At 57.0% G+C, this 27,997-nt stretch overlaps 2 protein-coding genes across 6 annotated transcripts in view; both read left to right on the plus strand.

The window, feature by feature from the left end:
- Window positions 1-16,267, plus strand: part of LOC144720391 (low-density lipoprotein receptor-related protein 6-like) — a 67,355-nt gene extending 51,088 nt beyond the window's left edge. The window contains exons 11-25 of the mRNA XM_078597133.1: window positions 556-782; window positions 2,315-2,499; window positions 3,003-3,148; window positions 4,220-4,406; window positions 4,798-5,000; window positions 5,306-5,505; window positions 5,850-6,040; window positions 6,680-6,886; window positions 7,479-7,604; window positions 8,452-8,691; window positions 9,796-9,906; window positions 10,413-10,826; window positions 11,293-11,432; window positions 11,997-12,094; window positions 12,524-16,267. Coding sequence (XP_078453259.1) covers window positions 556-782; window positions 2,315-2,499; window positions 3,003-3,148; window positions 4,220-4,406; window positions 4,798-5,000; window positions 5,306-5,505; window positions 5,850-6,040; window positions 6,680-6,886; window positions 7,479-7,604; window positions 8,452-8,691; window positions 9,796-9,906; window positions 10,413-10,826; window positions 11,293-11,432; window positions 11,997-12,094; window positions 12,524-12,803 — 2,955 coding nt within the window. The 3' untranslated portion in view covers window positions 12,804-16,267. The remainder of the gene's footprint in view (window positions 1-555; window positions 783-2,314; window positions 2,500-3,002; window positions 3,149-4,219; window positions 4,407-4,797; window positions 5,001-5,305; window positions 5,506-5,849; window positions 6,041-6,679; window positions 6,887-7,478; window positions 7,605-8,451; window positions 8,692-9,795; window positions 9,907-10,412; window positions 10,827-11,292; window positions 11,433-11,996; window positions 12,095-12,523) is intronic.
- A 2,942-nt stretch (window positions 16,268-19,209) lies between these two features.
- Window positions 19,210-26,685, plus strand: LOC144720394 (dnaJ homolog subfamily C member 24-like). 5 transcript variants are annotated; one of them, XM_078597135.1, is made up of 5 exons: window positions 19,760-20,591; window positions 21,353-21,570; window positions 24,819-24,957; window positions 25,396-25,464; window positions 25,773-26,685. In XM_078597135.1, the coding sequence occupies exons 1-5, from the start codon at window positions 20,516-20,518 to the stop codon at window positions 25,949-25,951; spliced, it is 681 nt and encodes a 226-aa protein (XP_078453261.1). In that variant the 5' UTR covers window positions 19,760-20,515; the 3' UTR covers window positions 25,952-26,685. The 5 variants fall into 5 exon arrangements, with proteins under 5 accessions (XP_078453262.1, XP_078453261.1, XP_078453263.1 ...); XM_078597137.1 differs by adding an exon at window positions 25,111-25,219 and having other exon boundaries at window positions 25,396-25,861; XM_078597136.1 differs by lacking the exon at window positions 19,760-20,591 and adding an exon at window positions 19,210-19,753 and having other exon boundaries at window positions 25,396-25,861.
- Window positions 26,686-27,997: the final 1,312 nt, after the last annotated feature.

A 27,997-nucleotide genomic window follows, 5' to 3' on the forward strand; every position in this document is an offset into this window, starting at 1 on the left:
GGTCGTGTGGATTTTTCTCCGGGTCCTCTGGTTTTACCTCCACTTTTCTAAACGTGCAATTAGAGTATTTGGCTGCTATTAATTTCCACTCGATAAGCCACTTCGTTGAGCTATCGTTTGTGGCCAGAAGAAGAGCTGTATAGCTTAGTGGGCTTTACCTGGCAAAATGGAAACATTGTTTAGTTTAGTTTTAGAGTAGGGGACAGGAGGGGGGGTGTGGTGGCTCCGTTTTCGATGGGGTCTGCAAGTTCACATCGTTCCATCGATCAAAATGTTATTGGACACCACCAAGCCACGGCCGCCACGAGCAAGGAATTTCAGGGCTGCGCCTTTTACCGCTTCACCCGAGCTCAACAATTCACGCAGCTGATGTTAAAAGCTATGTTTTTGGTAGGAAACTTCCTTTTTTTAACCTGTGGCCTTGTCCCCTTCTTCTGTATTCCACCTTGTCCATCCACGCCACGCATCCCTCCGCCATCCGCCCCTTCCCGTGCTACCCGTGCCTCCACCGTAACCCCCCCTCTCTCGCGCTCTCTCTCCCCGTCGCCGCGCCAGATGATCAGCCGCGCGTACATGAACGGCAGCTCGCTGGAGCACGTGGTGGAGTTTGGGCTGGACTCGCCCGAGGGCCTTGCCGTCGACTGGCTGGGCCGCAACCTCTACTGGGCCGACACGGGCACCAACCGCATCGAGGTGGCGCGCCTGGACGGCTCGCACCGCCAGGTGCTCGTGTGGAAGGACCTGGACAACCCGCGCGCCCTCGTCGTGGACCCTGAGGAAGGGTGAGGTTTGCACGCGGCTCGCCCACACGGCTCGCCCACACGGCTCACCCACACAGCTCACTCGCACGCAGCTCACCCACACAGCTCTCACACACAGCTTACACGCACGGCTCACTCACACAGCTCACCCACACGGCTCACCCAAAAAGCTCACTCACACAGCTCACCCACACAGCTCACACACACAGCTCGCTCACACAGCTCACTCACACAGCTCACCCACACTGCTCGCCCACACTGCTCGCCCACATGGCTTGCTACACGGCTCACTCGCACAGCTCGCCCACACGGCTCACACACACGGCTCACACACACAGCTCACTCACACGCAGCTCGCCCACACTGCTCACCCACACTGCTCGCCCACACGCAGCTCACTCACACGGCTCACCCACACTGCTCACCCACACAGCTCACTCACACAGCTCACTCACACGGCTCACCCACACGGCTCACTCACACAGCTCACTCACACGGCTCACCCACACGGCTCACCCACACAGCTCACTCACACGGCTCACTCACACGGCTCACTCACACGGCTCACTCACACGGCTCACCCACACTGCTCGCCCACACGCAGCTCACCCATACTGCTCGCCCACACTGCTCGCACACACGGTTCACCCACACAGCTCACCCACACAGCTCACACACACAGCTCACTCACACGGCTCACTCACACGGCTCACTCACACTGCTCGCCCACACGGCTCACCCACACTGCTCGCCCACATGGTTTGGCACACTGCTCCCTACATAGTTGACCGCACGGAATCGTCATCAAACAAACCTCCACTGCCAGCAGTGGCTTAACAGGTGGCTATAAGTTACGAGTTACTATGTACGTAGGATGACTGTTAAGGATAACGCGACGACAAATGTTAGTGTTGGATTTTGTGTCAAAATGTAGCTGTTATAAAAACCTTAACTTTAAGACGTAGCTTTAGAGTTAAGGTTATTGTTTTGCCTGTGGCAAAGATCAGTTTATAGTATGGAGGCGCGAGGGGCACTGCGAAAGTTAGACACTCCGCTTTGGCTTTGATAAATCTTATCGGCCGGCATTGCGAGTGTAAGTTACAGCGAGCGTTACGACCGTGGGCTCGTGCGAAGGTTTAATGCCGGCATAAAACAACACAAGTGCATCCCCCCCCTTCCCCCGCTGTAAATCATAACACCGTTAAATCCTCCCTTCGCAAATGTGTGGGTGTGTGTGTGTGTGCGTGTGTGTGCGTGTGTGCGCATGCGTAAACATTAACGGTGGCGCAGCGGGTAGCGCACTGCACTATGAACTCGATGACCCGAGTTGGATTCTCACTCACGACCACTCCCAACATCATTGACGATTATGTGAACCGGTTCTGGGCATCCCCTAGCTTGGTCGACTCGGCTTCAAATGAGTAGTAAACATCGCCACTGGGGAAACACCCACCCCCGTCGCGTACCGTGCCGGCCTGCCTAGGCGATGCTCGCTTAACAGCAGTCTGCCATGCCTATAAGGTGCGTTTGGGATCTTCTTTGTCTTCGTGAAGATTCATGTACTGGACGGAGTGGGGCGGCAGCCCGCGCATCGAGCGGGCGGGCATGGACGGCTCTGTGCGCGTCACGCTGCTGGGCAACATGGGGCGCGCCAACGGCCTCACCATCGACTACGCCGAGCGGCGCCTCTACTGGGCTGACCTCGACACCAACCTCATCGAGTCGTCCAACATGCTCGGTGGGTGCTGCCCCCCCCCCTGCCACCCACCCACCCCACCGCTCCGCGTCGTGCCCTGCCCGTACCTTGCGTGGCGGTTGCGTGACCTCCAACGGTGGCTCTTTGTCGCCGCTCGACGATGCGGAGGTTTGCGGTTCGAATCCAGCGGCCGCCCGCCAGTCATTACTGTTTTTTTCAAAACGACCCGGCCACAAATGATATCTCAACTAAGTGGCTTATCATCATCATCATGTGGATATTTATAGCAGCAGCCAAATACTCTAAACGCGTGGTGTTGATTCTAAATGGGGAGGTAATAACCGGAGGACCCGGAGATAAAATCCAGGCGACCACTGGGAGAGAGACACGCAAACTCGAAATACGCTGCAGGTGTCAGTGTCGGGATCGAACCCGCGACCTCCTGTCTACCCGGCGAGGTAGTTAACATCTCGCCACAACACGCCGCCGACCCCCCCCCCACCCCTCGGAGTTTCGGGTTTAACGCCGCGTGCCGTCGCTCGCAGGCACGGGCCGCGAGGTGATCGCCCAGGACCTGCCGCACCCGTTCGGGCTCACCCAGTACCGCGACCACATCTACTGGACGGACTGGAGCCGGCGCAGCATCGAACGCGCCGACAAGGCCAGCGGCGGCAACCGCACGCTCATACAGGTGAGCTCGCCTCGTGTAGTAGTCGTAATACTCGTAACAATAATGACCGTCGTCGTCAAGCGAATCGTAACGTTGGGTTTGTTTCTGATGGAGCCGCCCTCCAGGCGCCCGACAGCACTTTCCCTTGCGTCGCGTCTCGTGTCAAACGGTCGAAGGGGGACACTCCGAGTGGCAGCTGCCCCTATGTGGGCACGATGTGACTGATGCCCACGTGGGCATTAGTCTCCCAGTAGGGGGGGAGGGGGGTGGAGGGGGCGATGATTTCTACTGTGCGTCATCCTAATTGATTTGAGTGACGTAGGCGAGTTCGTGTAGCCGCACGCCCTCGTGCAGGTCACTCACGCGGGTGGTGAATGTCACTGGAGGCTTAGACACGAGGTCACCGGACCACCGCCGCCGGCCACGTGACGGTAGCTGTGCTGCACGTGGCCTGCTGCAATCCAGAACCTTGGGAGGGGGGAGGGGTTGGCGGATCGATTGCGCAAGTTTGTGACACTCCCTGCGTACCCGCGGGCGGTGAGATCGCCGTCTCCTGGCTTGCTAGAGTATGGCAATACAGCGAGTTGGTTATATTCCCTCTGCACCCCTTCCTCACCTCCCACCTTGCGTAGGTCTCCTCCGGGTACTCCGGTGCCCTCAAAGGCAAAGGTCCCCCGTGTATAGCCTTGGCAAACTGTCTGGGGCCAATTGCTCTGAGCGAGCATTCGTAGGCGCTCCACTGCATGCCTATACGTGCAGGCCAGTGAACTCTCATGTCGGGGAGTTCGCGTAACCGCACTCTGCAGTACAGGAGGACCCGGAGAAAAACCACGTAACCACAGGGAGAACAAACTCCAAATATACAGCAGGTGTCGGGGTCGGGATCGAACCCACGACCTGGAAACCAGGCGAGGGGGTTAATATTTCGGCCAAGTGCAATTAAGTCGGCGCTGTTTCTTCTATCAACCTGACTGCCGTGCCCACCCATTTAGTCGATCGTTCATTCACCCGCTGACGCTGCGACCTCTTCTTACTCTCTCCTCTTCCCCTCCTCTTCCTTCTCTTCTCTCCTCTCTTCCCCCCACCCCACAGGAGCAGCTGGACTTCGTGATGGACATCCTGGTGTTCCACTCGTCTAGGCAGGGCGGCTCGAACTCGTGCGCGGAGGACAGCGGCGGCGCGGGCTGCTCGCACCTCTGCCTGGCACGCCCGGGCGGGTACACGTGCGCGTGTTCCGCCCACTACACCCTGAAGCCGTCCGACAACCGCACTTGCGTTCGTGAGTCCAGCACGAACACACGCACAGACACGCACGTGCGACGGCAACAACCGCCGTTCGCCACTCAGTAGCGGCGGCGTCACCACAGAGCCTGTGCCACACTAGGTGTGTGCACTTTGAGGCCATGTGGAGTGTCTAAGGCCCCGTTGGCAGGAGGTCACGGGGACAGACCCAGGTGCCATGGGTTTGACTGACAGACGACTGGCAGATTCGCCACACACAGAGACAAACGTCCCAGAGAAAAGAGTGGCACGTATATCCATCGCTGTGCTCTCGCCAAAGTCCACCACTCTTCATCAGTGTCTCCCTCTTACCCTCTGACTTTCTCACCGCTCCCCCACCCCCCCGCCCGTTCGCCCGCCCCACTCGCCCGTCTTTCTCGCCCGCCCAGCCCCGAGCTCGTTCCTGCTGTTCAGCCAGCGCAGCAGCGTGAGCCGCATGGTGTTGGACGAGCAGCAGAGCCCCGACATGGTGCTGCCCATCCACCCGATGCGCAGCGTCCGCGCCCTCGCCTACGACCCCCTCGACCGCCTCCTCTACTGGGTCGACTCGCGGCAGAACGCCATCCGGCGGGCGCGCGAGGACGGAACGCAGGTAGGGACGAAGCGGGCGGAACAGCGAGGGTGGAATGACCCGGGCGCTATGAAGCTCTTTAACAGATGTCCAGTAGGGGCGAGTCAGCAAGTTACAACAACAACAAACAATCTGAAAAAACGACGATAGCAGTGCAAAATCGAGAAACGGTAAACGGTGTGAAAACAAAATTTTTATACAAGTCCAAATCGCATGAGTACATACTCACCTGCCGATTTTTCAACGGTTCGAATCCGCTTTGAATTGTCACGTGGCCACGGTTGATTCCGTAACAATTGTAACGCTTCCCTGATTTGCCACCACAGGTGCTGTCTCTGCTGTCGAGCCCCAGCGCGGAGCTACAGCCGTACGACCTGAGCCTGGACATGTTCGGCCGCCTGCTCTACTGGACGTGCGAGGCCACCAACGTCATCAACGTGACGCGCCTCGACGGCCGCCCGCTGGGCGTTGTGCTCAGGGGCCCCAATGATCGGCCCCGCGCCATCGTCGTCAACCCCGAGAGGGGGTGAGACATCATCATCATCATCGTCACCACCATCTTCACTGGCATCATCACTTGCATCATCACTGGCAATCATCATCGTTATCACTGGCAATCATCATCGTTATCACTGGCATCATCACTGGCATCATCGTCGTTACCGGCATCATCATTACCGGCATTGTCAACTGCGTCACACTGAGCGTGTCATTTAGGGGGCGCGCTACCGAACAATTCATGACTGCACAAAAAAAAAATGTCTTCTCATTTGTCGTCCCATCAATCGACTCAGTCGTCCGAGCTCTGACCTTCTCCCTCCTTCCCTCGTTCCTTCTCTCGCTCGCTCGCTCCCCCCTCCGGCACGCCAGCTACATGTACTTCACGAACATGCAGGACCGCCTGCCGCGCATCGAGCGCGCGTCGCTGGACGGCACGGAGCGCGAGGTGCTCTTCTCGACGGGCCTGGGCCGCCCCGTCGCCCTCGCCATCGACAACAAGCTGGGGCGCCTCTTCTGGGCCGACTCGGAGCTCAAGCGCATCGAGAGCAGCGACCTGTCCGGTGAGTCTCTCCCCCCTGACTGGTTCCTGTCAATTGTGAACAGCCATAGCTGTAGCTTCCCAGGACATTGAATTTAACTTTTTTATAATATTCATCAACGTTTGAAATCAATATCTCAATTATTCGTTGCATCCGGGGATTAATTTCAGCCTGATCTGTCCGGGCCGGCGACCTGATAAATACGTACACACTCCCGTCACACCACATCTGGTGAACCTCTCGCTACGGCCGTGTGGCCGCAGCGAGAGGTACACGAGATGGGGGTACATTAGCCCACAGGGCTGTGCATAGCGTGTTGCGGGGCCCGGGGCAAATCCCAAATCCCACCACGTGGGCTCCACCCCGACGACTTCAAACTAAACCGGAAGTGTTGCATCTGATACGGTGACGTCGAAGCACGGGGGGTCCCCCAAAGTCCGGGGCCCGGGGCGGCCGCCCCGATTTGCCGCGTACCCGAGGGACGGCTCTGCTTACCGCCTTACACCAGTCTACCAAGCAACGGTGGAAAATAATCGGTGACAAACGAGTCCCCCCCGATCACCTCCCTAGCCGTAGAACCGTATCGCCTGTTGTACCAAGCGCGCCCCGCCGTGCGTTTGGCTAATGTCGTCGCCACCGACCGACCGTTGCGTTCCACAGGGGCCAACCGGCAACTGCTGCAGGACAGCCTGCTGCAGCCGCTGGGACTCACGGTGCTGGGCCAGTACCTGTACTGGATCGACAGGCAGCCTCAGCTCATCGAGCGCGCCGAGAAACTGAGCAGCGCCGGGAGGACCAAGATCCTGGCACGGGTGTCGCACCTGACGGCTCTGCACGCCGCGCAGGAGCTGGACCCCGCCGCATACCGTACGAGCAAGCGCCACGCGGCACGAGCAAGCGCCACGCGGCACACGCAAGCGCCACGCGGCACACGCAAGCGCCACGCGGCACACGCAAGCGCCACGCGGCACACGCAAGCGCCACGCGGCACACGCAAGCGCCACGCGGCACACGCAAGCGGCACACTCAAGCGCCACGCGGCACACGCAAGCGCCACGCGGCACACGCAAGCGCCACGCGGCACACACGCACCCACCGCACGTGGTGCAGAACGTACGGCGGATGCTGTACGGCTACAAACGAGCGACATGCGTAATGCGGTACACGGCGCACGCACGCCACATGGAACGCGCACCGCACGGAACACGACACACGCTTCGCCACCGCACGGAACACCACACACGGTAGGCACCGCACGCCACGTGGACCACGACGCACGGCGAGCGTCGCACGGGCAAATTTGCCCCTCTCCATCCAGCGAGGCAGGAATCCAGCCGGAAATTTTTTTTTTTTCCCCGAACACAGTAAGTTGAGTGTGAGTAGCGTGCTCTACAATCTCCCGTTAGTAACGTGGCCTCTGCCGATCGCCGTGCGTGTGCGTGCGCCTGCGTGCATGCAGGGAGCCACCCGTGTGTGCAGGACAACGGAGGCTGCTCGCACTTGTGCATCGTGAAGGGCGACGGCACGACGCGCTGCTCCTGCCCCGTGCACCTGGTGCTGCAGCAGGACGAGTTAACCTGCGGAGGTGAGACGCACGCACATGCACGTGCAAGCACACGTGTGCACACGTGTGCACGCACAGACGAAGATTGGGGCAAGCGTTGTCGACGAGCACTTATTTAGGCCGGCACGGCACACGAGAAGGCGACGGTGTGGCCAAAGCTCACGCCTGTCCGCATTTGTCTCCGCTGTGCCGACGTTTACATACCTCGCCGGGTAGGCATTTAAGGCTGAGTCAACCTAGGGCGGGGCAGCTTCAGATATTTGTTTCCGATGTTGACCACGAGCGGGAATCGATGGAGGTTCACCCGGTTTGGAGCGCAGTTGTGTGTATGGCTATCTACGGTGCGATAGAAGTTCAACGTATATTTATATAAAACAAGAAAGACAAATTATTGCTCTTATTGATAGCCTGAATTGTTGGCAATTGTTGTAGGCCTCCTCGGGCCTCCAAGCATTAGAACTATGGCATGGGAAGCAAAACGCTGGAACTCGGAGCTTTTAGGAGCAGGACGGAGGAACTCTGAACGCATTGAAGAACCAGGCAGGAACCTTGAAAATGTTACATTGTTGATTAAAAGTCTAAACGTTATTGTGTTCTCCACTTACCACTTTTCCCCTCCCATGACCATCCTTATAACCACCACCACCACCACCATTACAATCACACCATCACATCCACCGCCACTACAACCATGACCATCCATAACAACCATTACCACTACAACCACCACCAATAAACTATCATCACCACTACAACAACCACCACCAACACTAAAATCACAATCACCACGACAATCGCCACATTCGTCACCACTACAACCGTGACCATCCCCAACAACCATCGCGACCACCACGTCGACCGCCGCCAGAGCCGCCCACGTGCTCACCGGACCAGTTTGCGTGCCTGAGCGGCGAGATCGACTGCATCCCGCTGGCGTGGCGCTGCGACGGCTACGCCGAGTGCTCGGACAAGAGCGACGAGAGCGACTGCCCCGTCTGCCACCCGGATGCCGAGTTCCAGTGCCGCAGCGGGCAGTGCGTGGACGCCGCGCTGCGCTGCAACAAGGAGAAGGATTGCCAGGACACGTCCGACGAGGAGGACTGCACCGGTGAGTCCGCCCCGAGAGACGCTGGGGGGAGGGGGGGGGGTGGGCGGCACCGTGAAAGTCACCCCGATCTGAACGTCTAAAAAATAAAAATAAATATTACATTTGGCGCGAGGATAAGAGATAAGAGTCGTTGGACTCTGTGTGTGCCCTCTTCTGGATAAATGAGTCAATTTACAATAACATCTGATTTCAGGTGGGGCCCATCCCAGGTTACTTTTTAAACTATTTTTTTATTTTACCAGGTACGGCCTGTCCTTGCCCCCACTTACTAGCAGTCACCACCATGTCTCTGACTTACCCTGCGTTCTCCAATTCGTGTTTATTTTGTAAATCATCTTTACTGAGTACGGAGTCCCCGAAGGCCAACAATGCCGGGCAGCCGGCAACAAGCAGCACTTGTGAAGGGATAGTAGATGACTATTAGCTAGGTGTGGACGGACGTGAAGACACAACGTGTTGTGCATGTATAGAGGACTTGCACGAACGGAAGGGCGGTCGGACACACGCGTGAGCATTACGTGGACGAGCAAACACGGCTCCCTATTGGCTGAAGGAGCGCACCCACGAATGAGCTCGCCCGCCGTCGGCGGAGGGAGACGATTGACGTGAGACGTGCCTGCCGACGCGGGAGGTGAGAGGTCGGAAGGCGCACGCAGCAAATGGGGAGACGTGAAGAGGCGTGCCGAGGGTGGGCAGCAGAGAAGTGATTTGGCGGAGAGAAAATGCAGGGAAAGAGCGGGGAGGAGAGGGGGCTCGGGGTGCATTAGATGGTGGAAGTTGAAGTGAACGCACGCTGCAGAAGACAACACAGCTTCTCGCACCTTTTCAACTCGACCGACGTGACGGAGTCGTTGCACAACTCCAACCCTTTTGTCGGTCCGTTGCTGGACAAGGGGCCCCTCCCCCTACGCCATCATCCCACTTGTATTGTTTGAATGTATTGTTCACTCTGCGGCTCGCAACTTAACGCCATCGCTATTTAAATACGTCGGAGAACAAAGGCGCGCGTGTCGGTGAGCGTTGCGGATTTCATGCGTTTGCATAATTTTTCTTGCTTGTTGTGCGTGCGTGTGTCCGCGTCTGTGCTCTTGCGCGTGCACACAGACCCGTGTCTGGCGGACGAGTTCCGCTGCACCAGCGGGCAGTGCGTCAAGAAACTCCATCGCTGCGACGAAAACTACGACTGCAAGGACAGCTCGGATGAAGTCGGCTGCAGTAAGAACATTGCCTCTGCTCACAATGCCCGGCCAGCAGGTGGCTCCCAACTCTGCCCACAATGCCCGGCCTAGGTGGCTCAGCGGTAGAGCGGACCGTCATGAACTGGAGAGCACCGGTATTTTCTTCGAGCAAATATAAAGTAACAAACGAACCAAGTGATAATGGAGAAGTGCCCGTTCTATAATTTGGTGTTCTTCACAAATGTCCACAGGGGGCGGGGGGGGCGGGCACTTTCACCTGATAAGACATCATCAGTGTGAGAGCCGCCACACATTTCAAAGCATTGGGGGTTTGACAGCAGCACGATGACGATGATGGGCGGTGTTTTTACTCTTTGTGTATTGTCGAGGGCCGCGCAAAAGGCCACCCGGGGCTGCCAGTGAGCACTGGCAGCAATTGAACAATCTGGAACCGCGAATCCCCCCACTCCAGGTCGCCTCCAGTCGTCCGCTCGCCCTGACGCGTTGCCTCCTCTCTCCCGCCGCCCATACTTCACCCCCTAGCTCCCATCGGTCCTGACGGTGAGAAGTCCGGCGTCGCCGAGTACCCGGTGACGAGCATCGCGGGCGCCGTCATCGGCGTGACTCTGGCGCTCATCGTGCTGGCGGCGCTCTACTTCACGTGCCAGCGCGTCGTGTGCCCGCGCGTCAAGGCCGTCTCGGGCGGGATCCCGCAGCCCGAGTTCGTGCTCAGCTCCACCGCCGCCGCGGTCGTGGGCCAGTCCCTGGGCGCGCCGTCCGCCAACGCCTGCGTCGGCATCGGCGGAGGTGGCGGCCCCGGCGCCGGCGGTACCTGTATCGGTAACGGTGGAGTGGGGCAGAACGGGACGGGGATGACCAACGGAGGAGGAGTTCCCACGGGCCACGGAACCCTGGGATACCCGCCACCGCCACCGGCCATGCAGCCGGCGCTCGCAGGTGCCCGTCGGATCGCTCATTCGCTCGCCCGCTCGCTCGCCCGCTCGCTCGCTCACTCACTGGGTCGCCCACTTGTTCAGTCACTCGCATGCTGATCCACGCGATCGTCCACTTGACCGCTCGCTGTCTTGTTCACCCACTCCGCTCGCTTACTCACGTCGCCCTTTAAAGTTTCGCTCGACGTGGTGGGGAGCAGTCGGCAGTGCAGCATCATCCATTGTTGCACCGTACTTCCTCTATGCCCCCTGTGTCTATGCCACCCGCCTTCACCTACGCACGCTCACCAGCGTCGTCCAGCCGTGGGATACCGTTGGGTGCCGGTCACGCACGTTTCACCGAAGTGCATGGCGCGTTATCTCCGCCGCTGCCGCTCGCTCACACTTCTCTCTCTTTCTCTTACCCCTGTTACCAACTCCTCCTCCTGCTCCTCCTCCTCCCCATCCCCCCCGTCCTGGCCCCCCACAAGGAGTGGTGCGTGGCGGCAAGAGCTTGCTGAGTGCCGTGAGCCTCACCGGAGGGAGCAGCGGGCCCGGCATGTACGACCGCAACCACGTCACCGGCGCCTCCTCCAGCAGCACCAGCAGCAAGACGTCCTTCTACCCGATGGTGCGTGATACACGCGTGACACACACGCGTAACACACACGCGTGACACACGCGTGACACACGGGTGAGCTCGATGGCGTGTACACCGGGAACGCAACACCATCATCGCGTGGCCCCCGGCAACCCGGCAGTTGTCATGATTAATTATCTCCGGCCCCTCCCGCACCAAGGCCTACCCTAAGGGCCCCTTGTTGTCGCTTTGAAATTATTCTTAGGTGGTCCGTGCTTGTCGCACTGGAAATAAAGATGAACGTTTTTTCCACAGAAGAAGTTCAGAAGTTCCTTTCCCAAGTCAGTAATTCCGTTGAGCTCAGAAGGTTTTTTTTTCCAACTGCCAGCAGACAATGACCAATCAGCCATTTCTGGTTTATGCAAACGGAGTGTTTTTGTAAAGTAAACATGCTTTGCTGTGTGCTCACCGGACAGCCATTTGGCAAGAAACGATGAACGTGCAAACAATAAAAAGTGTTAAAAACAACTTCTAGAAAGGTTACCGCTCACGCTCGCCGTGGTGTGTCCGGCGCTTGATGGCTTCCCTCACCGTGTGTCCGGCGCCTTCCTCCAGATCCTGAATCCGCCGCCGTCTCCCGCGACGGTGCGGTCCCAGTACACGACGGCCGAGTACCTCTACTCCAACAGCCCCTCCACCACGCGCTCCTACAGGTGAGGCCCGCCCGCTCGCCCGCCCGCCCCTTATTCGCTCACTCACCTTGCCGCTTCATCAGTGGCTCGCTTCTTTGCTCAGTTCGATCACTCGCTCGTTTACTCACCGACTCGCTCGCTTAAACGCTCACTCTCACCTACCCGCTCTCTCGATGACGCACTCGCTTGCTAATCGGAGGTGCGGCGGAAGGACAACAAGCTAAACACAAAAATGAGTTCTAGAGAAGTGAGTTTTCAATCCCATTTGGTTAGCATGGCCAATATCCGCGCGACGGGCGTATATTCGCTCGCAGTCCGTTTTTATCGCGCGTCACAGAGCGGCGCCACGGGGGGGGCAGCAGCAGCAGCAGCAGCTTCCGTCCGCCGCCACCGCCAACGACGCTCTCCGCTTTCTCCCTCCCCTCCCGCCCCTCCGCGCGCCGCGTCCAGGCACTACCGGGGCCGCAACGTCGCCCCTCCGCCCACGCCGTACAGCACGGACGTGGGCGAGAGCGACTCTGCGCCCGAGCGCCGGCCGCTCACGCGGCCCAAGCGGCCGCGGCGGCCTCCCCCGCAGCACTTTGCTCCGCCGCCCACGCCGCACAGCCAGTACCTGTCGCCCGAGGAGGACAACAACGGCTACGAGGGTTGCCCGCCGTCGCCAGCGACGGAGCGCAGCTACTTCGAGCTCTACCCGCCGCCCCCTTCGCCCAACACGGACTCCTGCTGAGCGGGAGGGTCTGGGTTGGAGTTTGGGGACGGGGAGGCGGGGGGTGGGGAGGGCGAGGTGGGGAGAGCGGCCGGCCCGGCTGTGCAGGACTGCGAGTGGCAACCGGAGAAACGGGCGTTGGTTTGTCCTCTCTCCGCGTCGGCCGGCGCTTTTTGAAAGCTGGCCGACCCTCGTTCTGTGCCTAGACGGTCGCTCCGTCCGTCCGTCCATGGAAGACTGTTGACGCGCTGTACCACGTGCTTTAATTTTATATAAAATGCAAAAATAATAGGAAAAAATGTAAAGAGAAAAAGAATTAAGATGGGAGAGACGGGGATAACGCCACCCCCACGTCGTGGACTCGTAGCGCCCACGTCCCGCACCGTCTCGACGGCGGTTTGGTGGTGCTCGTATTTATCGTCGCGCTGTCACGAGGAACCAAAGCGGGCTCGTTGTGTGTTCAACTCCGAGGTTCCTTGCGACCTTACCCCCCCCCCCCCCCCCCGGCACAACAAACCCTCCCTGCCACCGGCACCGCGCAGACGGTCGCTCTCCCCCGCGGTGAGAACCAAAGCCTTGGGGGGGCCCCGCTGCGAGACACCGGCGGCTCCCTGCGTGGACGGAATCCAAGCGTGGTGATCGCAGGGTCCCCTCTGAATGAACATCCCCTGCCCCCACACCACTCGGTGCAGCTGACCGAGAGAAGCGTACGCAGAGAGGGCAGAACGATCACCCCCGCCCTCCCGGTTCATCACCAAAAGGGCCCCTTTTTTGTAACTTTGTTGTTTGCTTTTCATTTTTGGTGTTCACAACGCCCGCCCAGCCCGCCCAGCCTGCCCAGCCCGCCCAGCCCGCCCACCCTGCGTCGACCCGTAACTCTGCAGCAGCTCGCAGCTCTGCGGGAGGAACCACTGGGCCAGAACCGACGGTTTTAATGTTTTTCTCGGTTACGTGGTTCTGTTGGAACGCGATCGCCTGTGGCGGCGTGGCAACCACTACCGCAGCGTACGCCGGGGCACTGCCCGGCGTCTGTGCCAGCGCCAGTTTTATCGTCAGGTCTGATCTAAAGTTCGAGGCCCCCCCCCACCACCCCCCTCGAAGCTCCCACGAGGGGAGGACGCAACGAGCTGTTGAAGGGTTTCGGAGGGTGGCCAATTGTTTTTTTCCCCCCATCGTGGGCATTCACGTGAGCGTCGTGCACTCGTACGCCGCTACACTTGCGTTCGCTGGTGGTTTGTTTTGTTTTAAGGAGGCGAGAGAGAGAGAGAGACCCCATCGTGTGCCACGTGCCGCGTTCTCCGGAGTTATGACGCACTATGTTTTATCCGATATTTTAAATCAAAAGTTGGGTTGGGAGGTGCGTCTTGTAATCCGGCGTGTAACTTTATTGACAAGCGGGACACAACTTAGGCTGGGGGGGGGGGGCGTGATTCGTCTTAAGACTTTATCTCTCCCGGGGGAGAATTCGCGGTCACGAGCTGTTGGAAGTCGTCCATTCCCGTCGGTTGTTTTCGCCCCCGCGCGTGTTTTACGATCCCACACCGGGCGGGAGATTAGTTTGTCACGGGCACGAGAATTGCTGTCGCGCCCCCTGCTCGGCGAATCGACGTCGCGTGCGGGCGCGTCTCAGGCTCCCGACTCTCTCCGCACCGCACCGCGTGTTGTGTGAGTCTCCCCCCGCGTGGTTTACCTGACTTGTAAGGACGAAGAGAAATGCTGTACAGTATTTTTATACATCTTTTGGGGGGGGGGGGGGAGATCGTACGTTAATTTATATAATGGGGTCGGGGTTTATGTTTTCAATCTTCATACATAGTATTTTTATATATATATATAATTCTACGGTACACTACTTAATTGTAATAGAGGGAACATGCTCAAGTTGTGAATGAAGTTAAGACGCATTGAATGCCGGGCCGTAGGGGTGGGGGGGGTTAAGGAGTTTAATTGGAATCCCGTCATGTCAGCGGTTTATTTTCGTAACAAAAACATGAAATGAACAGTCTGTGACTCACTGTTGCATCGTTTTCGTCGTGCTATTTTACAAAAGAAGTAAGTTATTGGTTACCATCCACCAGGGTTTAAGGGTCACCTGTATAAAACAACAAAAAATTAATTACCATGTTGTCTGATGACCGTGACTGCCCAACCTACTGACCCGTGCCTTGAACTGACCTCCCTTGACCTCCCTGACCCCCTCAACAGCTCCATGGAACTTCCCAGTGTGACGATGACCTATCACCCTGTGATACTTGGGGCCGGGTTCGTGTGTTGCTCTTCCCTTTTCCCTTTTTGGTCGAACATATATTTTTTTGCCCGATAAGCGTCTCCAACTTTCGACGTGGTCAAGAGGGTCACCACCGTGGCTGTTGTAGCCATCGATTCCGCATCACCTGGGGGCCACCGTTCCCCCTTCACGCCACGCTTGTTGTTGTGTTTCGTTTGTTGTCCTTCCACCGCACCTCCGATTTACTACGGTTGGCTACGTCCAGTGCGAAAGAAGTTCAACATACGCGCGTGCGTGCATGCGGTCGCGATGAAGTTAATGGACGGGCTTCAGGAAACTTGTATCCCCGTCACCACCACGTGGCTCTCGGGCTACCCCTTGTCACAACAACAACCGTTCACCACTAAGTGGTGGTGACGTCACCACGACGCTTGTGCCAGGCCATGTGCACCTTGAGGTCACACACACAGTCGACGGCGTTCGACCAAGAACCGCTCTCGCAAGTCTCATCATCTCCGCCGCCAGCGTGGCCACTCGTGGTCGACGCCTGTGCCACCGATCGCTCCGTGGTGCCACCCTCGCGTCTGTCTCAGCAGGCTGCCCGTCCTTGCCCCCATCGCGCACGCGTTGCAAGCCACCATCGCGACATACTTCCTCTCGATCGTCGTCACCGCCGCTTATCACATTCCGTGACATTTCTGACATCCCCCCCTCCCCTCCAGAAAAAACAACAGGCTTGTATAATAATTATTTGTTGAAGTGTAGCACCCTTGAGCCGTAGAGCAAAACGAAGGACACTACTCCACATGCACCACTCGTCTCAACACTACAGGTGACGTCTACTCGTCAACGAAAAGCAGTTAATGTGGCATTATTTTTTCCTCCAGCCGTTTCATCAACATGTAAATGTAATTCTTGTTGCCTCGGCCTTCTTGAATAGGAACGGATGAGATCGATGTCCAGGTTGGAAAGCCACGTGGCGGCTTTCACGCGAGGCAGAATGACTGGTGCTGCTGCTGCTGCGTTGAAATTTCCGAATTTCGCATGGGGGGGGGGGAGTTTGTAAAAACGCGCTCTGCGTTCTTTTTTTTATTGTCGAGGGTGATGATCGAACCTGGCCCCAAGACCTCTTTACCCCCCCCCCTCCATCGCGTCTTCATTCTGTAATTGTAACTATGTAAATTAGTCTCTGTACAGTATTGTGTAACTCAACCTTGTAAAGAAATGAATGATTTTTATAAAGAAAGTTTTAATGAAACCTCTGGCTTTGGTTTTGCATCTGTTGATTGGACGACGGCCTCGCTGTGCGGTTGACACACGGGCCCTGGTGAATGACGGGAAATAATCATTGGGTATTATTCTAATATTGGCAAGTTCTTGCCAAATGCGATTGGCAACGCTGAGTGGGGAAAAACGAGCTTTTTATAGCTCATTGCATTCCTACTGTATAAAGAAATATTCTGAGCCATAATATAGTTGTTTTTTTGGGTTAGATCGCGTAAATATAAATGTGCCGTTAAACCCTCCACCACCCGACAGCCAACTAGTAAGGTTTGTCACGTGAGTCGAACATGCCAATTCGTTACTAGTACAGCACACCGGTTTGTTTGGGAGTAAACCCACAACATGTACATCTGCGCACGACGTTTCGTCAGTAATTACAACCGGCATCATCAGGCGACAGCCAGATTTGTGGAGAAATCCTCTTGTTTCGTTTGTTCGAGCGATAGATGTGATGTCACTTGTGAGCCCTTCTTGTGTGAAGGCCAGGGGGGGGAGGGGGGTTAATGAATACATATAAATTACAATGGGCGATATTCTGACAATGGCTTACGGTAAAGTCACGTAGGTAAAAATGAAATAAAAATTATAATAAAAAATCACGACGTTTCGGAGGCAACACAAGTCTCCGTCATCAGGTGACTTTACCGAAAAAACTAAGAGTATGAATCCTTGCAGTCACGAAAACTTCAAATCTAGAATTGAGACTGTTGTTTTCGCGGACCGCGCCGTGAAAGCGCCAACACCCCGCACTCTGACCAGCGTGGCGAAGTCCGGTCAGGTTACTAACAAAGCTCACGTTGACGGGGACTAGAGCCGTCAACCTAAGTAGCGAGGCGATGTCTCCCCCTACTGGTGTCCCGGGATCAATGAGAACAATCTTGATTTGAAGCTTTCGCGACTGCAGGAAAAATCACGTAGGTATAAAATAAAGCATGGTCTGCTGCCGAAGTAGACCATGCTTTCCCACCTGATGACGGACGCTTGTGTTGCGCCCGAAACGTCGTGATCTATTTTATTTTCTACCCACGTGACTTTACCGAAAGACCCAAAGAGTATCAATGAGAACCTTTATTTGGACTGCAGCGGCAGCAGGAATCCGAAGAGCAGTGAAGCTCTTTGTTCACAGGTGCCCATTCCCTGCGGGGAGTCTGGTCCAGTAATGACCCCTTAGACTCAAAAGTTCGCCGACACGGTGGCTATTGGAGAGGAGTGGCAAACACAGCGCCGGCACATGTGTAGTGGGTATACAACTTGCGGAGACTTCTCCCTTCTGGAGGAAGCATGTTTGATACCACGAAACAATAACACGAAGGGGTACAGCCCCTACCACCCGATACTTCGGGAGGTATTCCTCCGGCTAGCCTGCCGAACACTGGCTCTGCTCTCGCCTCTTCACTGGTGAAGCTTTAGGCCCGACTCTAGCCAGGGGCTCGGGTTCAGATCTACGCTTCGGGTCTTCACGGTGGCAGCTCCAGGCTGGCTTCCTGAGTCTTCAGGTCATGGGTGGAAAAAAACCGATTTTTCCAGCGGCAGGCATCGGGTTTTTTTCTTTAATACAATTAAACCCGATTTCGGGGAATTAAAACCTGGTTTAATGAATACGAAGCTCTGATCCAAGGCTTAGGCTGCTTCCTCGTCGGTGCTGCTATCGTACTCGGGGGGGCCGTCGGGCACGGGGTAGTCGTAGAATGCGGCGGGCAGGTTGGTCTTGATGAACACGAGGAGCTTCTCCTCCACAATCGTGGGCGCCAGTGAGTTCCTTCGCTTGGAATGGATGAAGCCCATCGTTGAGAAGTTCCGCTCGGATGCCGCAATTAGAACCAATGAAACCGGATATCTCCCAATCTCAGATGATCGGGTTTAATATAAAAAGACAATTAAACCCGATTGTAAAAAAATACAACTGGCCACTCCTCCCTTCTGGAACCGTCTGGAATGTGCCTGGGGAGTGACGTTATCCCCCAGCCCCCTTTCTGGGGGTCTGGGGGTTCTACCTGTGGCCCCGAGCTGCTGCTGCTGCTGTAGGGTGACCTTAGCGCCCAACGTGTCCTGACTCATCACCCTGAGACTCCCTTCTGCCCCCTGCTGACTCGAGGCCGTTATTACGGGCTTACCAGTCGTGGCAATCGCGTCCAGCGCTCAACGATTGCCGCGACACATATATACCGAGGGTCAGAATCGGAATATGTATTCTCGCTGGAGGAATTCGATGAGATCTGAAGCTTCTTGGTTTTTATTCTACAGAAGTCCAGTCGGGGCGCGTAAGAATGTTACAACAACAAAAACAATCCAACAAAAAACACGATCGGACTGCAGGAAAGGTAAACAAGTCACCCAACACAAATACAACTCGGCCACCCCCGACCTACCAAAGCCCCGCTTGAGATATTAACTTGTCTGTCAAAAGCGACAAATGAGAGCTCAACAAAGTGAGCCCATCATTTGGACATTTATATCAGCAAAATAATCTAAATGGTCTAAACCCACGTCTCTAAACGCAATCTAAATGGTCTAAATGCAATCTAAATGGTCTAAACCCACGTCTCCAAACGCAATCTAAATGGTCTAAATTCAATCTAAATGGTCTAAACCCACGTCTCTAAACGCAATATAAATGGTCTAAATGCAATCTAAATGCTCTAAACCCGTCTCTAAACGCAATCTAAGTGGTCTAAATGCAATCTAAATGGTCTAAATGCAATCTAAACGGTCTAAAACCACGTCTCTAAATGCAATCTAAATGCTTTTAACAGACACCACTACCGTGCCACGCTGTCACATTACCGCGGACCCCTGAAGGGAGGGGAGGAGGGGGAGGGGTGGAGGGGGGTAGTGGGAGGAGAAGGGGGAGGAGTCAGCCCCTTTTCCGGCAGAGAATCTGTGACGGAACCCGGAAGTGGCGCACGTGCTGTGAGTGACACGAGGAGGCGCGCCGCGGAGGGGAAAGTCGCGCCGGTTCCAATCCCAAACCAGGGGGTCGCCAGGACCCCCGTTTCTTAGGGGGGTCTGAGACCATCTCTAGGGGATCTGGGACTCCCCCTTAGGGGATCTGAGACCATCTCTAGAAGGATCTGGGACTCCCCCTTAGGGGATCTGAGACCATCTCTAGGGGATCTGGGACTCCCCCTTAGGGGATCTGAGACAATCTCTAGGGGATTTGGAACGATCTCTGTAGGGGGATCTGAGACCATCTCTAGGGGATTTGGGACCCCCTTAGGGGATCTGGGACCACCTCTCCGGGGTCTGAGACCATCTCTAGGGGATCTGGGACTCCCCCTTAGGGGATTTGGAACCTCCTCTCCGGGGTCTGAGACAATCTCTAGGGGATTTGGAACGATCTCTGTAGGGGCGATCTGAGACCATCACTAGGGTATCTGAGACCATCTCTAGGGGATCTGGGACCCCCTCTCTCGGGGTACGGAGCTCGTGGGACCAAGGAAGAAGAAGCGAAGGGAGCGGGGTAAGGAGACGCGCGGTCTTAACCCCATCGACAAGGCCCACCGCCCGAAACGTCGCCTGTTGTATTCCGCACACCGTCGCGGCTCCTATGAGCGCGGTTGGCTTACGTACGGTGCGAAAGAAGTTCACGATAGGTTGCGCCGCACGCACACAGAGTGGCCGGTGCCTTTGTCGAAGGCGTTGGGGTTGTTGGCTGTGATTGGGGCGACACCGCAGCAGCAGCAGCGGCGGCTTCGTGAGCGGCGTCAACATCGCCGTGGTGGTGTTCACCCAGCTCAGGGTCGTCATTGACTCGGGCAGATGTGTAACAACAACACCAACAACAACAGCATCGTAACAGCATCAACAACAGCATCAACAACAGCATCATCATCAATAACAACAACAGCATCGTAACAGCATCAACAACAACAGCATCATCATCAACAACAACAACAGCATCGTAACAGCATCAACAAGAACAGCATAATCAACAACGACAACAGCATCATCAACAACGACAGCAGCATCATCAACAGCATCATCATCAATAACAGCATCAACAACAGCAGCATCAACAGCATCATCATCAATAACAGCATCAACAACAGCAGCATCAACAGCATCATCAACAACATCATCAAAAACAGCAGCATCATAATCAACAACAGCAGCATCAACAACGACAACAGCATCATCAACAACAGGATCGTCATCATCATCAACAGCTTCATCATCAACAACAGCATCAACAGCATCATCAACAACAGCAGCATCTTCATCAATGACAGCAGCATCGTCATCAACAGCATCATCATCAGCATCATCATCAACATCGCAGGATCGTCATCATCGCAACGGTGCCATTGTCTTAATCGCCGTCTCGTGATCCAGAATCGGATTGTAATCATCGTCGTCGTCGTCGGTCACGATCGATCCACTGATGGATCGATCGCCACTGTACCAGACCGGGTCCTAGAGAAGGCCGCTGTCTCTGTTGTGAACCAATCGATTTCAAAGTCAACGCATTATCTGTTATAATTATGATTATTAGAGCATGGCGTTTGATTGCATGTTCGCTACAAGTACTGTGTGTGGCTAATGCAGACTCGAGACCTTACAAAGGGTTTATATTTGGTGTTTGAACATCTGAACTGTTTTATTGCCAGAAGAGGTGTATATATATATGTGTGTGTTGTGTCTTTTTGTCATTTTACCCGGCAAGGCCCATTGAGCTGCTACGTTTCTCTTTGTCAGAAGCTGCCTGGCCATCACAAACAGCGACGTGGCTCAAAGTCGTCGTCATCATCATCGCGTGCACATGTACCGCAGTAGCCGAATCCTCCCAAACGCCCTGGGCCCACTGACTTAACTCTAGATTTGAAGCTTTCGTGACTGCAAGGATTCATACTCTGAGGTTTTTCCGGTAAAGTCACGTAGGTGAAAAATAAATAAATAATAAAATAAATAATACAATTAATAGACATAATAATAGAAAGAAAATAATAAATCACTATTAATAAATAATACATCACCCACTGACTTATCTCGAGAGAGAGAGAGAGCGGCTTGCCTCCGCTGGATGACAACGGTGGCTTTTTGTTCAACTTTGCCCGTCCAGTTGCCCGTGGAACTGCTCCCCGCGCAGCTCCGCGCTCTTCACGACGCTCGCCGCGGGCAGCAGCGGAGGAGGAGCGGAGAAGGAGCGGAGGAGGTGACCCGGCGAGGATGGGCGACCCGGGCCAAGTGGAGGAGCTGGAGCCGTACTCAGTGCTCGGAGTTTCTCGCACCGACTCGCCCAGAGCCCTGAGACGCCGATACCAGGAGCTCGTGCGGCAGGTGGGGTCACCGTGGCTCCCTGTGTCTCCCCGTGGCTCTCTGTGGCTCCCCGTGGCTCTCTGTGTCTCCCCGTGGCTCTCTGTGGCTCCCTGTGTCTCCCCGTGGCTATCTGTGTCTCCCCGTGGCTCCCTGTGTCTCCCTGTGGCTCCCTGTGTCTCCCCGTGGCTCTATGTGTCTCCCCGTGGCTCTCTGTGTCTCCCCGTGGCTCCCTGTGTCTCCCCGTGGCTCCCTGTGTCTCCCCGTGGCTCCCTGTGTCTCCCCGTGGCTCTCTGTGTCTCCCCGTGGCTCACTGTGTCTCCCCGTGGCTCCCTGTGTCTCCCCGTGGCTCCCTGTGTCTCCCCGTGGCTCCCTGTGTCTCCCCGTGGCTCCCTGTGTCTCCCCGTGGCTCCCTGTGTCTCCCCGTGGCTATCTGTGTCTCCCCGTGGCTATCTGTGTCTCCCCGTGGCTCTCTGTGTCTCCCCGTGGCTCCCTGTGTCTCCCCGTGGCTCTCTGTGTCTCCCCGTGGCTCTCTGTGTCTCCCCGTGGCTCCCTGTGTCTCCCCGTGGCTCCCTGTGTCTCCCCGTGGCTCTCTGTGTCTCCCCGTGGCTCCCTGTGTCTCCCTGTGGCTCCCTGTGTCTCCCCGTGGCTATCTGTGTCTCCCCGTGGCTCCCTGTGTCTCCCTGTGGCTCCCTGTGGCTCCCTGTGTCTCCCTGTGGCTCCCTGTGTCTCCCCGTGGTTCTCTGTCTCCCCGTGGCTCTCTGTGTCTCCCCGTGGCTCCCTGTGTCTCCCCGTGGCTCTCTGTGTCTCCTCGTGGCTCTCTGTGTCTCCCCGTGGCTCTCTGTGTCTCCCCGTGGCTCTCTGTGTCTCCCCGTGTCTCCCTATGTCTCCCCGTGGCTCTCTGTGTCTCCCCGTGGCTCCCTGTGTCTCCCCGTGTCTCCCTATGTCTCCCTGTGGCTCTCTGTGTCTCCCCGTGGCTCCCTGTGTCTCCCTGTGGCTCTCTGCAATCTGCATCTCCCTGTGGCTTTCTGCATCTCCCCATGGCTCCCTGCGTCTCCCCGTGGCTCGCCGTGGTCTCTGCGTCTCCCTGCGTCTCATTCTCTCGGCCTGCTTATTTGTCTGTCTCCATCACTACACCTTGATCACCTCCCGCCCCCTTCTTCACCCCCCCCCCCCCCCCCCGTGATGTCTCCTGCCTCAGTTGTAAACGACGCGTCGCCACGTCGCCCGCAAATTAACACCCAGTCCGTGCGCGCAGAAGAACAGTCGGTTCCCTGTAGTCATGGCAACCGACCTGTAGTGTCGGTTGGTTGCCTGTAGTCGTGGCAACCGACCTGTAGTGTCGGTTGGTTGCCTGTGGTCGTGGCAACCGACCTGTAGTGTCGGTTGGTTGCCTGTAGTCGTGGCAACCGACCTGTAGTGTCGGTTGGTTGCCTGTAGTCGTGGCAACCGACCTGTAGTGTCGGTTGGTTGCCTGTAGTCGTGGCAACCGACCTGTAGTGTCGCTACAGGTCGGTGGCCTGTGGAGACAGTTTCACTCAGGGCCCACGTGGGGGCAGCGTTTGACCGAGCCAGGGGCAGTAACCGCATAGAGACCCATAGACTCCTTGCATAGAGACCCATAGACTCGCATAGAGACCCGTAGACTCGCGTAGAGACCCGTAGACTCCTCGCGTAGAGACCCATAGGCTCCTCACATAGAGACCCATAGAATCCTCACATAGAGACCCATAGACTCCTCACACAGAGACCCATATACTCCTCAAACAGAGACCCATAGACTCCTTGCATAGAGACCCATAGACTCCTCACACAGAGACCCATAGACTCCTTGCATCGAGACCCATAGACTCGCATAGAGACCCATCGACTCGCATAGAGACCCATAGACTCGCACGGGCTGAGTTGTGATGGAACCATGTTCTCAGGTTGCGAGAGTTAACGGTCTGCCCGGTCTCTCTCTCTCCGTGAGACGCGGTGACTTGCCCCGACCGAGTTGTCATTCGACTGGGTGCTTCAGAGTCATCGGTTGAAGAATCTCAGCCCGCTCGCAACAACACGGAGAGTTACGTTGAAGGCATGCCACGGAGTTTAAGCAAACGAACCAGCAAATTAACCGAAAAATAAACAAGCAAATTAACAACCCAACAAAATAAAAAAATGAGCTGACCAAAAATACGTAAATAAACAAGCCAGCAAATGAACACATTAATACACAAGCTTACGCATAAACAGACCAATAAACCAACCAACAGATAAACGAACAGACCAACAAGTAAAAAAACCGATAAACAAACCGACAAGTAAACAAACCGATAAACTAATCAAGGTGACGACGACGCTGGGAACCGCCGATCCGGTCGGGAAGCGTTGAGGACAAAACAAATCCAAAACCAAAACTGGACCGAGCCCAAAGGTTGGAGCAAGCAGGTGGTGGATCCGAGCTGGTGGGGGACCGTGGGGGTGGGAAGAGGTGGAGGAGGTGGAGGAGGAGGTGGTGGAGGTGGAAGGAGGGAGGGGGGGAGGGGTGTTTAATTATCGGACGTGCGAAAGCCACCGTCGAGTCTGGCGCGCCAGCTATCGATCCATCGATCGCCGGCGCCGCCGCACCTCGGCGTTTGCCGGTTAACGAGTCGGGGGGGGGGGGGGGGGGACGGTGTGGGGGGAGGAGGTGTGGGGGGAGGGGCCGTTGTGGGGGGGGCCCCGGAGGGACGCTCCGCTCGGCCTCCCGAGCTCCCGCGATCGCCGCTCCCGCAACCGCCGTTGATGGCTTTGAGATCATTTGTTGGGGAGTAGGAGGCGATTAAAATGAACGAGCAAATGAATGAGTGAGTGAGCCATTGAATAAGTAATGATATGTATTATTGGATCAATAAACGATTGAGTGATTACATGAAATAATGATTGAATCAATGAATGATTGAGTGAGCGAACGGGTGAGTGCACAGGCGAACGTGCGAGCGTTTCCCTCGTATGCCGGGGAATGATTGTCAAAGAGCGGACCGAGTCGACGATTGAGTCGGGATATTGAACGAACTAACGGATGAGCGAGGCTCTCGACGGCTGTGCGTGTGTATCTACCCGCGACCTCTGACCCCCGTGCATGTGTGTCCGCTCGTGACCTCTGACCCCCGCGTGTGTGTCCACCTGCAACCTCTGACCCTGCGTGTGTCCGACCGCGACCTCTGACCCCAGCGCGTGTCAGCCCGCGACCTCTGACCTCAGTGCGTGTATCCGCCCGCGACCTCTGACCCCCCCCCCCCCCGACGTAGCTGCACCCGGACCGAGCGGCCCAGGGCCTGGGCAAGGGAGAGCGTGAGGAGCAACTCCGGCGCTTCCTGGAGGTGGAGCGCGCGTGGAGGACGCTGGGAGACGCGGAGACGCGCAGAGCGCACGACCTGCGCGCACGAGGTGCGAGACGCGGCAAAGATCCCCCCCTCGTCGTAGCCTTAACAGGCTGTTGGAGCAAGTGCTGTTAGCGAGTAGCCACCTATGAAGGCCGGCGCTGTGGCACACAAGGGGGAGAGTGACCAATACCACGCCCGTCCGCCTTTGTCTCCCCAGTGGTGATATTTACACACCGCACAAGGTCGACCTACGGGAGGCCCAGGGCCCGTTCAGATATACTTTTGCCGATGTTGGCCATGAACGGGAATAGAACCGCGGCCGCCGGGTTCGTAGCGCAACGCGCCAACCACTGAACCACCGCTCCCCGCACTCACGCACGCGCCCGTACACGTGTACACGCGTGTGCCCTTACACGCGTGTGCCCTTACACGCGTGTGCCCTTACACGCGTGTGTGCCCGTACACGCGTAGACGCGCGCTAACCGGTCCCCTCTCCCGTCAGACAGGGACCTGCAGCAGGAGGGTCCCATCCAGGACAGCTTCTCCATTGACGACATGGACTGGGACGACGGTACGGACAGCCCATTTCCGTGTCCCCGTGTCAGCATGTCTTACCATGTCCTAGCGTGTCCCAGCGTATCTCAGCGTGTCTCAGTGTCTTATCGTGTCCCAGCGTATCTCAGCGTGTCTCAGTGTCTTACCATGTCCTATCATGTCCCAGCGTATCTCAGCGTGTCTCAGTATCTTACCGTGTCCCACCGTGTCCCAGCATGTCCCAGCTTCTCTCAGCGTGTCTCAGCATGTCTGCATATCCGACCAGGTCTCCCCACGTCTCCCCTTGGTCTCCCCGCGTGTCCCCACGTTTCCCCGTGCGAGCAGACCAGTTGGAGGCGTCGCGGCCGTGCCGGTGCGGCGGCCTCTTTACCGTGAGCGCCGCCGAGGTGTGGGGGGCACGGGGGGGCGAGGGGGGGAGCTCTCCCCCGCCGCCGCCGCCGCTACTGCTGCTGGGCTGCGACACTTGCTCCCTGCGCGTCGAGCTGAGCGGCGCCAGCGGCTGACGGACGCCGTGGGACGGACGCGCGGACGATGGCTGCCAGGGGGGGGGGGGGCGATGCGACTCCGCGGGGCCCTGTGGGTCATGCGTGGACGGCGCTGCGCGGCGCTGATCCCCCACGCACCGACCCCTGCACGTCGCCGAGCCCCGTGCCGCTGGCGCTGTGCGTGGTGCTGGCGCTGTGCGTGGTGCTGGCGCTGTGCGTGGTGCTGGCGCATGCTGCTGGCGCATGCTGGTGGGGCTCTCTGTAGAGAGTTCCTCTCTCTCTCTCTCGAGGGATTTTTTGAGAGACTAAGAGAGGTACTCTCCGGAGAGTTCCTCTCTCTGGAGGGACTCTCTCAAGCTGCCCCTCGTAAAGACCCTCTCTTTGCCCAAGCTCTAAGGTCCGCTCCATATCAAGGTGTTATCGCCCAATTAAGTGTTCACACGTGGGAGAAAACCCACGCGTGCGAGGGAGAAACGCTCTATCCCGTGCAGGCGGGGCAGGTGGGAGTCCACATTTGCTGGAGCCGCCATCTCCTGGCAGGGCCAGGGGGTACGACAGCGTCTCCTCGACGCCCACGGGAAGGAAGGGAGTTTCGCAAACGACATCCGTGTGTGGTCCACCAACCCCTCGCTGCTGCTGCCTCCACACAGCGCGGGACTACAGGCAGTGGCCGCGTGCAGCAGCGGCGTTGCCACCGCCGCTCTCTCGCGACTCCTGCCTCTCCTCGGGTCGATTAAAATGACTGAAATCGCTTTTTTCTGGAAGTCTGCGGTGGTCTTTGGGGGGCTTTTGACCGGTACCCGCCACGGCGCTGTGGAATTTCCCCCGGAGCACTCGGGACCCGCAGCATGAGCCTCCTTTGGAGCCGTCGTCCACGGCGCACGAGGGGCGGTGGCGCTCGGGGTTTCGGGTCGGGGTTCAGGGTTCAGGCTTTAGTTTGGGTTGGGGTGATGGGTGAGGGGTTAAAGGTTGCGTTAGGTTTAGGGTTGTAGTTGGTTTAGGTTTAGTGTTATGGTTATCGTTTGGGTTTGCTTTAGGGTCACAGGTTGGGTTAGTGTGAAAGCCTGAGCGGGAGGCCTTAACGATAACTTCGAGTTGAGAGTAAAGTCCAGGGTTAGAGTTCGAGTTGGGGTTAAATAAAGTTCGGATTGGGGTTAGAGTGAGGTTTAGGGTTGGCATCGGGTCTGGCTGAGGGCTCTACGTTCGAGGTGATGGTTGTCGTGAGTGAGATGGGGGGGGCGGTGGTTAGAGTCAGGATTTACGGTTGGGGTCAGAGTTCGCGGTGAGGGCCAGCGGCTACGGTTGGCTGCGTGCGACGTGAAATTTCTCGCTTCGAGTTTCGGCCAAAGCGAGGGGGGTGGGTGAGGGGTGGTGAGGGGCGGGGGGCACACGGGGGTGGGGGTGGCGGCGCGGTTTCTCTCATGGACCCGGGCGCGGCCCGCCTGGATTTATTAGCCGTGACATCAATTAGTGACGATCACGTCGGAGGGGCCGAGAGGAACTGACAGCGGCATCATTAGAGCCGAGCGCTGCTGCCGCGCCTCTTATCCCATCCCACACCCCTCCATGAAAAAAAATCGCAGTCCCTCCCCTCCCTCCCCCATGAGTGGTGGTGATTGTGGTAGTCGTGGTTAAGCAGTGGTGGTGGTCGTGGGTTAGTGGTTGATTGGTGGTGATTGTGGTAGTAGTGGTAGTGGGTTAGTGGTTGAGTGGTGGTGATTGTGGTAGTAGTGGAGTAGTGGTTGAGTGGTGGTGATTGTGGTAGTCGTGGTTGAGTGGCGGTGGTGGTCGTGGGTTAGTGGTTGAGTGGTGGTGATTGTGGTAGTGACTGAGTGGTGGTGGTGGGGGTGATGAAAGTTGAACGGTGATGGTGACGTAGTGGTTGAGTGGTGGTTGTGCTGGTGGTTGTCGTAGCCAGAGACACAGACGAGTGGGGGAGCTCCAGGATGGACCATCCCTGCCCCCCACTGTCAAGATCTGCAGGTCACGGATTGGCCGATGTCAGCCATCTCTGGACCCATGGCCAGCCAGGCCCAGCTCACAACACGGAGAAGTGGCGCCTGG

The sequence above is a fragment of the Lampetra planeri genome, chromosome 8 (genome assembly GCF_965212315.1).
Source record: "Lampetra planeri chromosome 8, kcLamPlan1.2.h2, whole genome shotgun sequence".
Classification (NCBI taxonomy): Eukaryota; Metazoa; Chordata; class Hyperoartia; order Petromyzontiformes; family Petromyzontidae; genus Lampetra; species Lampetra planeri.